This window comes from Chanodichthys erythropterus, chromosome 11 (assembly GCF_024489055.1).
Source record: "Chanodichthys erythropterus isolate Z2021 chromosome 11, ASM2448905v1, whole genome shotgun sequence".
Taxonomy (NCBI): domain Eukaryota; kingdom Metazoa; phylum Chordata; class Actinopteri; order Cypriniformes; family Xenocyprididae; genus Chanodichthys; species Chanodichthys erythropterus.
The window spans coordinates 5,029,727-5,043,931 of NC_090231.1; the positions used below are offsets into that span (position 1 = coordinate 5,029,727).

Below are 14,205 nucleotides of genomic sequence, written 5' to 3' on the forward strand. Positions count from 1 at the left end.
AGTAGTGTTGCATTACAAGTACCTGAGTTATGTAATCAGATTATTTTTTCAAGTAACTAGTAAAGTGACACATTACAAGTAACGAGTTATGTAATCAGATTACTTTTTCAAATAACTAGTAAAGTGACGCATTACAAGAAACTTGAGTTACTTAATCAGATTACTTTTTTCAAGTAACTAGTAGTGTTGCATTACAAGTACCTGAGTTATGTAATCAGATTACTTTTTTCAAGTAACTTGTAAAGTGGCGCATTACAAGTAACGAGTTACGTAATCAGATTACTTTTTTCAAGTAACTAGTAAAGTGACATTACAAGTAACTTGAGTTATGTAATCAGATTACTTTTTCAAGTAACTAGTAAAGTAACGCATTACAAGTAACTTGAGTTATGTAATCAGATTACTTTTTCAAGTAACTAGTAAAGTAACGTATTACAAGTAACTTGAGTTACATAATCAGATTACTTTTTCAAGTAACTAGTAAAGTAACGTATTACAAGTAACTTGAGTTATGTAATCAGATTACTTTTTCAAGTAACTAGTAAAGTAACGCATTACAAGTAACTTGAGTTACATAATCAGATTACTTTTTTCAAGTAACTTGTAAAGTGATGCATTACACGTAACTTGAGTTGTGTAATCAGATTTTTTCAAGTAACTAGTACAGTGACATTACAAGTAACTTGAGTTGTGTAATCAGATTATTTTTCTCAAGTAACACATTAAAAGTAACCTGAGTTATGTAATCAGATTACTTTTTTCAAGTAACTAGTAAAGTGTTGCATTACAAGTAACGAGTTATGTAATCAATTACTTTTTTACTTTTTAGTGGTGCATTACAACTAACTCACTACGTAATCAGATTACTTTTTCAAGTAACTAGTAAAGTGACATAACAAGTAACTTGAGTTCAGAAATCCTTCAGAAATCATTCAGAGATAATGATTTGATGCTCAAGAAACACTTCTGATTATCTATGTATGTTGAAAACAGTTGCATAATATTTTTGTGGAAAATTCAAACTAATAGCATTTATTTGAAATATAATTGTTTGTAACATTATAAAATGTCTTTAAAAGTTTTGATCAATTTCATGTACCCTTGCTGAATAAAAGTATTAATTTCTTTAAAGAAAACACAGTAGTGTATGTTTTGTGAGCATAATTGCAGCATGCACATTTTGATTTAAAATGTTTTACATTCTTACTACATGTTCCTAGTCTTGAACATGATTCATTCTGGTATTAAAAAAAAATCATAAAACTTGCTCAAAGTTTTCAGATGACATCACAAATCATTCTTACTTTTTAAAACACCACAATAAATTTTCAATAAATTTGTGGCAGATAAAATAGTCTCTAAAGGCAATATGTGTAATTCCTGAACCATAAACCAGAATTTTTTTGTATTTAATGGAACAGACTGGTGCCAGACATATTACAACATTGGCTGGAACATGTGGCAATTGTATGAAACTTGTTCATAAGGAGTAAATATTTTTATTTTTTCTATGTTGCAGATATCACAGACAGGTAAACCTGAACTGTTCTTTACCTCTGGCCATCACAAGAACTCTTTCTGTCTTTTAGATACCTGGTTAGCTCATCAATCGAGATAACAGGCAATTATCAGTCACTCTGAGCAAACCCACTCTTCAGCAAGGGTGTTTAGCCGCTTTTGTGTGTCTTCTCAAATTGCATGCTTAACGGAGTCAGGGGAATCCTCCTCCTGCGTGTTTCTTCATCAATTATCCAAGTTTTATTTGTTCCTCTGTATTTCTGTCCGGTTAGCAGATAAATAATCTCACTTCAGAATCCTTCCTGTTTTCTCAAGGACACGGCTTAAGTTTGTCTAAATGACAGGCTCATCAAATTTGACCAACCCAAAAAGAAAACGTGCAAACCAGTTCACAACCAGAGAGACATTAAGAAACATTAAACAACTCAAATATTTTATAGGTAGGAGGTACAGTCAAAAGCGGTATGAGTTATTTTATATTACAGCAACTTTAAACTGCATATCACAATATAGTTCATTTTGCTGGAGATTGATTGAATAAAATGCTTTTTTTTTTTTAAATATTACATAACCATGCGTTAATGTCTATTTTTGGGTAGTACAGTACAGTCATTTTTTTCAATTCTTAATTGTTTTCCTTTTCTTCTGGACACAAAAGAAAAAGTTCTGCATGTTAAAAATCAGCAGTGTTATTTTTACACTATTACAGTTTTTATAATTTTTTTTTGTTTTTTAATTTTAGTTCAATCATGACAACTCTCTAAATAGTTTTAGCATGTTTTTGAATATGGCAATGTTAATGTATTTGGTTTTGGCGGGCTAGATCTGCTACACTGCTGCTGCAGAGCATGTAAGGACTTGCTACTGCTAACAGATACACAGACATGCCTCTGTGAGCATGTAAGATATGCTGCTGCTGCTGCATTAATTGACATACAAAAATCCCGTAGCAGATCTAGGCAGGTGGAGCTGGGGAGGTGGAGGGGTTCAGATGAGTTCTAGCTTACAGAAAACACTGAACCAGACTGTTTAAATGTTGAGCAAGAAATCCTATTGGCTGCAGGATCAGCAGAGGCCAATCAGCTTGTGCCATGTGAGTTTCATGACTGAACTAGATATTAAAATATCAGTATGTTTGCAGAGATTTAGGAAACGTTAACATACTTTATGTTTCTCCGAAAAAGAATTCTTCAGCCAGTTATTCTACGTTAAAATGTGTGTTCCATGTTGGAATGTGTGTTTTTTCTCTTTTAGTCTGTGTGACTCTGCCCACTACCAATTTACCCAATAGTATTTTGACACCCAGGTTGCCAGCTTGTGGAAAACACAGCACATTGTAGCCATGGAAGCCAGCAAACTGGGTCAGAGATCACAGATTCTACCCAACCTAAAAAGCCTCGGCATCCATCTACAAAGCTCTATGACTGGAGGCAACTTAAAACACGGATAAATCACCTTCCATTATCAACTGCGCTATTTCCCGTTGCTTGTTCTCAATCTGGCAACCCGCGTGAACATCGAGTCTGAAGAGGAGGAGGAAGAAGAAACAACCCTCTCCAATATTTTGAATTTGGATTGCAGTACCCATTTGTACCACTAGCTGTCAATATTACATACTGCAACGTTAACTTTTAGTAATTTTTTTGTGCTTTTGTCATTTATCTTTTTAAAAATATTACTTAATACTTAATAATAAAAAATATTATTTAATTTTGTAATTTTAGTACTTAAAATTATAATGTAATTATTCATTTAGTTTAAAGGCCCCAATATAATTCAAGAAAAATTGAAGAATGAACTGCATGGTGAAACGTAATTTCGAACAAAATCAGGCCAAAACGAATTTTGTTTTGTGTTCGTTTCGTGAGTTCAGAATAGCTCGCCAAAGCAAATTTCCGAAAACGGTCTGATTGTTTCCGCGGAAATTATGTAATAGGTGGGTGTGGCTCTGAGGCTCCGCCTTCTTTGACAGATTTCTTGTGTTCAATCTGTCAAGGTCGGCTGTCTGTGACTAAATGAGCACACTGGCACACTCGCTTTATAGAAAATAAAGTATAGAAAATAAAGTTGTAATTCTAACGACACTGACACCGTTTTTCATGTTCAATACTGTAAAGCTGCTTTCTTTTAAACAATCTATTGTATAAAGTGCTATATAAACGTGACGTGACTTTACTGAAGTGTCGAACTGCAGAGCAACTGCAAACATCCACATTGCTATGATCAGATGCTTTCTTAACTACTGTTTTCACACCGCTGTCATTTTTATTGTGTTTTTATTTTGTTCTTGAAAGGAAAGCATGCAGAACATGTGAACATTTTCATCTAAATGCTTCTCTCACTAAAAAAGGTAATTGCGACTCATTATGACTTTTTTTTCCCTCACAACTGTATGATTTAAACTCGCAATTCTGAGAAATTTTTTTCCTCAGAATTGGACTTTATATCGAGTTTATATCTCAAATCTGAGAAAAGAAGTCAGAATTACAAGATATAAACCCACAATTGTGAGAAAAAAGTCAGTACAGCGAGTTTATATACAACAATTCTGACTTAACTCGAAATTGCAAGTTTATATCTTGCAACTCTGACTCACAATTGTAAGAAAAAAAAGTCAAAATTGAGACAAAAAGTCGCAATTATCTCTCTCTCTCTTTTTTTTTTTTAATTCTGTGGCAGAAAAAGCTTCCATAATTTTGTCATCTAATTAAAAAACTTGGATTGGTCAAATTTGAGAACTTAAAAACTGATTATCCCTTGGCTAATTGCAAGTTAAACTAGTTCTTAAGACAGCATCTAAACATTATGACTGTGTTTATGCTACTGGAGCCAATTATTGAATTATATTTAACATATGAGTGATAAAAATCTCACATTATATAACAAATGCCTCAAAACAGTAAAAGTAACATTATAAAACAGAATGACGTGTCGTCATACCACCCAGAGTTACTTTGTACTTCTACACAATATGAGTCACACTGATATGTGCTGCAGTTTAGCTCCACTGAAGGTCTGCAGATCCAGCAAACAGCTGCTCCTCAGTTTGATATATCTTATTATAAAACGGATGCTTTCAGCTCTGGAATCTGACTGGATGAGCCACGTTTGAATGCGTTGTAAGACGCTATAGCTGCTCACACCTGTGACCGCATGTCAACTCAATTTAACATTAATACTCAAGTTGCTACAAGAGTGAACTTTGCGTTGCTTGGAAACAGTCTATGCTTAAGCTAATGAGCTATATTACATGGCAGAACTGTTTAGAGTGATTATTAATAATAATGTATTTAAAGCAGATGTGTGTAAAACTTGCATTGGTTGAAGTGATGATATGAGTCTGTGTTCATTCTTCAGGATGTCAAACTACAACTATGAAACTTTAACATTGACAAAAAAAACACACTTCAGCTCATTGTGAATTTAACACACAATAATAGTCACTGTCGTTTCATTGTTGTGTCATTAAGTTGAACACATGAGGATGTAACTCAAAGGTTAATACAAAAGAAACCACACACGATTGTATCGCCATGATGAATATAGAGCTCAAGAACTAAACTCATTACATTTCAAGAAAAAAAAAAAGTTGAAATAAAACGCTGAGAATAAAACTATTAAATTTTGAGAATAAAGAACAGGAAACAGAACAGCAACATATACATAACATAGAAGTGACAAAGGAACTGAACAAACACAGGACTTAAATACACAGTGAACAGAAGATCTAAACGAGACTAACTAACAAGACACAGCTGAACTCAAACACTAATCAAATCAGGAACCATGACAACAAACAAGTGGCGGGAAACGGAGAACAAAGGGGAACATGTGACCAAAGAAAAACACTCTATACATGAATTAAACAGAACAAAACAACTCAAACCGCGACAACCAGCAATGGACACTGATCCAATGTGTGTTTATTCTCACATTTCATTTAGATTTTTTTCTCGAAACATAAATACTTTATTCTCAAAATTTAATGAGTTTATTCTCAACATTTTATTTCGACTTTTTTAACGATATTTAACTTTTTCTCGAAATAACTTTATTTTTGAAATTTAATGTTTTTATTTCGAAACGCAACAACTTTATTCTCAAAATTTAATGAGTTTATTCTCAACATTTTATTTTGACTTTTTTCCTCAAAACACGACTTTATTCTTGAAATTCAATGATTTTACTCTCAACATTTTATTTCGACTTTTTTCACGATATTTAACAAGTTTTTTTCTCGAAACAACTTTATTCTTGAAATTTAATGATTTTATTCTCAACGTATTTAAACTTTTTTTCTTGAAACAGCTTTATTCTCAAAATTGAATGAGTTTATTCTCAACATTTTTGAAAATGTTTTTTTTTTTATATTTAACATTTAATCTCACATTAATGAATAATGAATTTAATTTCAAGATATTTATTTTTATTTTATTTATTTTTTTTGTTATTGCTTGGCCCTAATCCTATTCTGTAATAAAACTCATTAATGTAAGTATGAAAACCATATTTAAGATGTATTGCAAAATATTTAGATACTACGGTTCAAATCTGCACAGATGCATTAAACTGATCAAAAATGACATTTAAGACATTTATAATGTTACACAAGATTTCTATTTCAAATAAATGCTGTTCTTTTGAATTTTCTATTCATCAGAGTCATGAAATAAAATGTTTCACAGTTTCCACTAATAGAACAGAACAGTTTTCAACATTGATAATAATCAGAAATGTTTCTTGAGCAGCAAATCATCATGATTTCTGAAGGATCATGTCACACTGAAGACTGGAGTAATGATGCTGAAAATTCAGCTTTGATCACAGGAATAAATTACACTTTACCATGTATTCACATAGAAAAGAGTTTAAAAAAATAGTAATAATATTTCACAATTTTACAGTATTTTTGATCAAATAAATGCAGCTTTAGTAAGCCTAAGATCCTTCTTTCAATCTGACTCGATTACATCATTTGCAGTGGGCGTCACTGGTGAGTTCTTTTAACTACCAATTCTGTTTCCATGGTAACAGCAACTAATTGGTGAGTCTCTCTTTAGAATCGTCTGTAGTGTCATTTCTCATCAAGAATCAAAACAATTAAAATCACACTGACTTGTGGCTTCTGCAGAAACAAATATCATCACTTATAATAAGTCAGTCTTTAAAACACATTACCATTAAAAGTCAAGCTAAATAATGCATTTGTACTTCAGTAAGCAAGGCTTCTGCAAGACAGACCTGCAAAACAACCTTGAGTAAATGCTAGAAAATTCCTCTCCAGACGATGCTGGCATTCTGCTACCATGCATCTCATCTCCCTAATTCCCCCCTCATGGCCAGCGTGACACATCTGAACCCGTGAATAAGAGCTGTGAAGCCCAGAGTGGAACTTGCCATTTGCACTGGTTAAGACTTTTATCTGCAGCATCTGAAGGCTTTGTCTGTTCTGCTGACTAAAGCCATTCGTTCCACTCAATTAGCCCCATTAGCTTAATGCAACATGGAGGTCGTTACCCACCGGCTCCTCTGCAGAACTGACCCCTGCACTCCGCGCAAGACCACATCTGATCTGGGATCAGCCCTCGCTGCTGGAATATCAGCGGTGTGCACTGTGAGAAACAGCAGAACAAGCTTCAGATCAGCTGGAGTGGAACAGATCTGACTTCAAAATGATCCATTATCATCATGTATGGAGTCAGTATATTATATCTAAATTAAATGACTAGATTTAATGATTAAAATACTGTATACAGTGTAGTGAACTATAATAATCTACTTTATTATATAATTTAATATGATCTATTATTATAATCTATATCATTTGAAATCTTAAAGCAATAAAAGTGTAGGCCTATATAAATGTATTGATTGCTTCATATATTTTAATATGTTTATTGCTGTTGTATTTATATATTTGTAATCTACTTATAAGGAAACAAAAATCAAAGGCATGGGCATCTTAGATATTCATGGGACTTGAAAATAAAATAAAAAAATAATGAAATTCATGGCATTTTTATTTATTTTGATTATAGCTGACAATTAAATGTCAATATCAAGTTTAGTTTTTTTTTTTTTAAATTAAATTACCTAAAATAACATGAAAACATAAATACTACTACGAATTATTATTATAATTATTAATTAATTAATTAATTTTAATTAAGGCTGTCAAACAATTAAATGTCAATATCAAGTTGTAGTTATTTTAATTTACCCTAAAATAACATAGTAATAATGATAATATATTTATTAGTATTTAATTAAGGCTGTCAATCAAGTAAATGTCAATACCAAGGTTAGTTTTTTTTAATTAAATGACCTAATAACATGTAAAATAATAATAATAATGTTATCTAAATATAACCAATTCTTTAACATAGATTAATATTAATTTTGAATAAAAATAGTGATTGTAGAAGGTATATGATTTCATTAGTATTATTAAAGTAGGGCTGCCAAACAATTAAATGTCAATATCAAGTTTAGTTTTTTAAATAACCTAAAATAACATGCAAATACTACTACTATAACTACTACTAAGTTATTTATTATTAACATTATTATTATATCTAAATGTAAATAGTTCTTTAACATAGATTAATATTAATTTTAAATAAAATACTGATTATATATATATATATATATATATATATATATAATATATATATATATATATATATATATATATATATATATATATATATATATATAATATATATATATATATATATATATATATATATATATATATATAAAATGTATATATAATGTATACTGTTATATAACTAAATTTCAGAAAAGAATAATAATATACTGTTTTCTATAAGATACATCTCAAAGCACTTTACAAAAATAAGATAAAAGAAAAGATAAATAAAATAATATAAAATAAATGCATTCATAAAAGTGAAGTAGATTCAGATATACAACAAAAATAAAAACATGTTATCAAAACAATTCAAGAAGTAAAAAGTATAGAATAAGATAGTTAGAAAATAATCTGATAAATCAAATAAAAGCTACCCTAAAAAGGGAAGTTTTAAGGGAAGATTTAAAAACACTAAAAGAGTCTGCTTGCCTAATGTCCGAGGACAGAGAGATCCATGTTTAGAACGAAGAGGAAGGCCTATCACCCACAGATCTCAAACGAGTTGGAGGAACAGCTTCAGAGGAGCGGACATCACTCGTCAGGATGTATGGGGTTATTGACAGATATTGAGGAGCCAAACCATACAAAGCCTTATTGGTTGAGAACTTTAAAATCAACACAAAACCTGACAGGGAGCCACAGGAGTGATGTGATCCTTTGTCCTGGCCCTAGTCAGGATTCTAGTGGTACAAACCGTCACTTATTTAGGGAAGCTTTAGAAAACCCATCTGTTTCTAAGATGTTTTGACCGTATGTTAGACATGAGGATCAAATGTTAGATTAGTATCGAATATCATCCCCAATTTTTTTTTTTTTGTTTGAAAATAGAGCCATCCACATTTAAAGTTGAACCAAGAGCATAACCTCAGTCTTGTCACTGTTTAAACACAGAAAATTTTGAGACATCCATTACTTAATCTCAGAAACACACTGAGAAAGAAAGAACAGCCACATTATCATAAGGTTTTGAATCTATGTGAATCTGGGTGTCATCTGCATATGAAAGATCTTAAAATTTGACCAAGTGGAGTAAAGAGTAAAGGGCCCAAAACGGATCCCTGAGGAACGGCAGATTTAACCACACCAACCTCAGACCTGCAACCACCCACAGCGACAAACTGCTTTCAATCTGAAAGGCAGAACTTAAATCAGTTTAGTACAGCATCAGAAACACCAAAGACAGTCTCTAAAGAGAGTCAAAAGCAGCACTGAGATCAATACTGAAAGACAGCCAGAGTCCGTGTGTGTTCAGTCAAGTTTATTTCCTAAATCTTGGTAGTGATTTCACATGATACATGTGCAGTATTCAGCAGACGGCGGTATTCTGAGAGCTTCTTATTAAAGAATTCAAATCCTTCTCCCAATGCCATTAAAGCTGTGTTACACACAAATTAAATCAAGGGTTTAAACGTTTGCGAACCAAAAGGGAGCGACGGAGGAATTCATTTCAAGGCCGTTTCACTTCAAACTAATTGAAAGTGTATTTCAAGAGGACTCTTAAATTATGCAACGCAGGGCCCCGCCAGACCCCGGCACAAGACCCCAAACACACGAGGAGATACGCTATGATTTGAAAGCATGTCCCTTTAATTGCAGGGTTTAATCCTGTCTTTAATAACTGAGGAAGGAATGGTTGTTTAGGAACATGTGAAGGGGAAAAGGAAGAAAAATCAAGTGACTCACGGCAATTTGCAAAGATCTGTGTGGCACAAAGTCTCGCAACAGCACAAATCAGACAATCTGTTCCTTCAGTCTGGCCCAAAACAGTCTCGAACTGTGTAATTGACTTCAATTGCTGTATAATATTTACAACATTAGGTTCCAGAGTGCACTGCAATTGCTTAATTGCTTAATAGCACAGCACATTTTTACAATAGATTAGTGCAGACGAATATACTGTAGAATAAAGACTTGATGTTCAGTTGCTCACCGGATTTAACTGATATTAGATAATGAGGTTCAGTCACCGAATACATTAACATTTTGAACATTGGTTTTTCACCCAATCTGCAATCCATTATAAATAAAACCCTGGACTGTTAAAAATTGATTGGAGGTAATGGCGGAATCAATATCTGGTCAGTTTCATCCAATCGATTGGTAATTAGAGATCGATACTATAAAGTCAAATGAAGGAGTGGTTGCGTGACATCAAATATATATATGAAAACCAGAACCATTAAATAAATTAAACAATTGTGCAAAACCATTCCTATATTGTCGCACTGAATTTAATGCAACAATTTTCAGAATGTTTTTCGCAAAATCGTTCTGCTCGTGTTTCACGAATGAGGATCGTTGGCTTTATTTGTTCTTGCTGAGAGTTCGTTGTTTTTCTGCGTGTTCCACGATCTTCTCCTCCACATAGAGGCCTTTGCGTCTTCGTACGGCGTTCATGTATTTCAGAGCCTGACTGGTCGAGTCCGCTTTTTCTCCAAAGTGTAAATACTCCTCCTCGGTAGTGGGCACCCAGAATGGATCACTAGGGATAACCTAAAACACACACACAAACAATGGTAATGACATATGTGGTGCGGTTGTAGATTTGAATGCAACACTTTAATGCAAAAAATGAGAAACATTTAAAACTGATTGATCAATATAGCATTTCAGTGGGGCTAAAATACAGGCCAAAAAAATAAATAAAAAAATAGATAAATAAATTAGATGATTTACTGGATCCACTGGATTACCCCAAATGGGCTTTATCATAAGTATTTAATATTTAATGAATTCATAAAAAAGAAAGAAAAAAAAAAGAATAAAGAAATTTAATTTGCAAAAAAATACAATAAATAAATAAATGCTGTATTAAATGTATTTAATTCACTAGATTATCTAGAATATAAAATAATTCAACATCCATTTTTAATTAAATATTAATTCTATATTAAATGTATTTATAAACAAAATAATATCTACATTTATTAAAAATTGGCAAAACAATGCAAAATATTAAATAGAAATTAAAACAAAATAAATAATAATCTGAATATATAAATGTATTTCATTCACTGGATTATCCAAGATATGCATTACCAATGTTCTAAAAAATAATATAAAAATAAATAAAAATGAATAAATAAATGGAAAAAAACCCTTACATTTATATTTAAATTAATATTTTTAAAAAAATATTAAACATATATATATATATATATATATATATATATATATATATATATATATATATATATATATATATATATATATATATATATATATATATATATATATATATATATATATATATATATATATATATATATATATATATATATATATTCAAATATTCAGACACCTTAAACATTTCATTCATTAATTCAGTTTATTCACTATAGTTTAAAAAAAAATGGTAATAAAATATGACAAGATCTCAGAGTTAAACTGTGTCAGAAAAAAATTATCTTAATTATGTCAGAAAAACATGGTCAGGTCAAAGTGTCTGAATAATTTTTCTACATTTTTTTTTAAATCAATTTTACTTGTAGTCCACTGTATGAAGAATTTTTGGGTGTAATATGTCACAGTTTACTTTATTTTGCTATCCTCACTTATAAATGAACTATAGTGTCCTGCACCCACTAGTAAAAATATATCAAAAATTGTATCTAGTGTCTGAATGATTTTTGGTTTGACTGTGTGTATGTGTGTGTGTTATTAATTAATTAATTTGTTTATTTATCTATTTAGAATAATGCTAATGCATACAATAATATTCACTAGATTATCCAAGATATACTTTAGCATTATTCTAAATAAATAATATAATTCTAAGCATTTAATTTTCTGTATTATCAAAAATGGCCTAAGCATAAGCACATGATTATTTAAATAAACTAACGAAGAAACAAACTTTCAAAATTTAGAAGAACTATAATCAAAATTTAAGATCTAATTTTTCCTCACACATAAGATACTCTTAATTTGTGAGTCAGTCAGATAATTTGAATCGGCACCACAATATTTCTATCCCTTTGTCTCCCTCACTCTCATCAGAAAAAGAAAATGAGGGCAGAAGTAGACTAAGCAATTGTCCGCTGTGAAGAGACACACATAATGGCCATTATATGAGGCACAGCGAGAGCATGTACCAGCACATACACACACAGCAATGGGAGCAGGTGCTCGGCGGATGACGCAATCCCTGCAGCAACACACACACACACTTCCACACAATATGACCTCATGCTCAGACAATAGCACGAGTGGTACAATTACTGTAAGAGTCCAGCGGGGCCCCTGCACCTGGTCCCAGAGAGGCCCCACGGCGTGGGCTCCGTTACCTCGGGACAGATGGCAACAACGGTCGGATTTACACAGTTATCGACTGCTGCCCGCAAACCGCGCCAGTCCAGCACTTCAGGATCATCTGCGGCCGAACATCACGGGCGGATCAGTGCGTTCGTGGAACACGACAAGGTTACAATTAGCATTTTAACAGCACCAGCAAAGAGCTTCCTGAGTGCTGATCTTTGATTCGATATCTGCTTTCTTATTCTCACTTCTCTCTCTCTCTTGAGCTGACAGCTTGGGTTACTATCCCTCCTTTTTTTTTTCCTCCACTAAAGAGCTTTTGTCTTGTGTGTGCACTCATTCAAGCACAACCCAACAAGTGACAGGGCACTTTTCATGTGTCTGCCATGTGCACACAAACACACACAAGCTCTGCCTTATGAAGAGCGCATCATGAAACCTCATAAATGACTGATCTGGAACGTTCTACATGAACTGAGCGTTCTTCACACAAGCTGCATGAGAGACCCGATTTACTGTTGATTCAAATAGTTAGTATAGATAGTTATAAGCATGTTGCTAAGCTAAAAACAAAGTATTCCAATTAAGGTCAGAGAAATACACGACACACAAATATTGGTAAGAATAGTCTATTTTTTAACTCTTTCCCCACCATGTTTCTATCTACCTATTTTATGCACATTTTGGAAACGCCAAAAATGAGTATGAGTATATGTGCTGAAATGAGTTGGACTTTTTATCCGATAAGAAAACATGCACATAAACTACAATGGAAACACATTTACTGAATAAATTCCTCAATGTGCATCAAAAAAGACGTTACTTTGCGATGGGACGGCATAACTTTGTTTTGGTTGTTCTGAAATGCCTGAGCAAAGTCTGTCGTCGAAGTGGTTCAGTTTAGGCTAATTACATCCCAGAACTGTCTTACACGACTGTGTTCCCAAAAAACAGCATCTGCCTCCGAAAGCAAGATAACTTTATTGCGTTTTGTCTGTATGCTCTGAGGTGCAAGAAATTTTTTATATATACAAAATTATTATAGTGGCTTCCCCTACTGCAGCAACTACCGTTTTTCTCAGTGATATTTAGCAGCAGTTTATCAGGAAGTGAAGATTTTGTTCTCTTCAGCTCACTGGACGGAAACGGTGCTTTATTCACAAATGTTTTATGCCTATTATGCCCCTTTTCACAAAATCTAATGTAAGTCTCTGGTGTCCCCAGAATGTGTTTCAGCTCAAAATCCCCCACAGATCATTTATTATAGCTTGTCAAATTTGCCCCTATTTGGGTGTGAGCAAAAACACACAGTTTTTGTGTGTGTCCCTTTAAATGCAAATGAGCTGCTGCTCCCCGCCCCCTTTCCAGAAGAGGGCGGAGCTTTAACAACTCAACAACAACAAAGCTGGAGAATCTCACACAGCCAAAATGAGGAAGCATTTTTTTCAGCTTTTTGTTTAAAATGTTGCTTTTTTTTATAAAACTCACCCACATTTAAGTGTTGATTAAAAAAAAAAAAAAAAATGAAGCTAGAATAATTTTTTTGTTCATAAGTAGAAGCAAAATATTCATACAACAAAATATTCTGAGGGCCATGAAATTTTGGTGAAAATGATCAAAAATGCTGGCGGTGGCTGGCAACGTTGGCGGGGAAATAGTTAATAATATTTACTTTTCTGTACTAAATTAATTCAATTTGATTTTACTATGTTACAAACACTTAGGGTTTAAAAAAGTAAGGTTAATATGATTTTTTTTTTTAAATAAATTAATAC

The 14,205-nt window shown here is 32.4% G+C and overlaps 1 protein-coding gene across 3 annotated transcripts in view; it reads right to left on the reverse strand.

Moving 5' to 3' along the window:
• Positions 1-9,424: 9,424 nt before the first annotated feature.
• efl1 (elongation factor like GTPase 1) overlaps positions 9,425-14,205 on the reverse strand; it is a 148,077-nt gene continuing 143,296 nt past the window's right edge. For all 3 annotated transcript variants that reach the window (XM_067401090.1, XM_067401088.1, XM_067401089.1), the window contains one exon: positions 9,425-10,666. In XM_067401090.1, the coding sequence (XP_067257191.1) occupies positions 10,478-10,666 (189 nt within the window). In that variant the 3' untranslated portion in view covers positions 9,425-10,477. The remainder of the gene's footprint in view (positions 10,667-14,205) is intronic.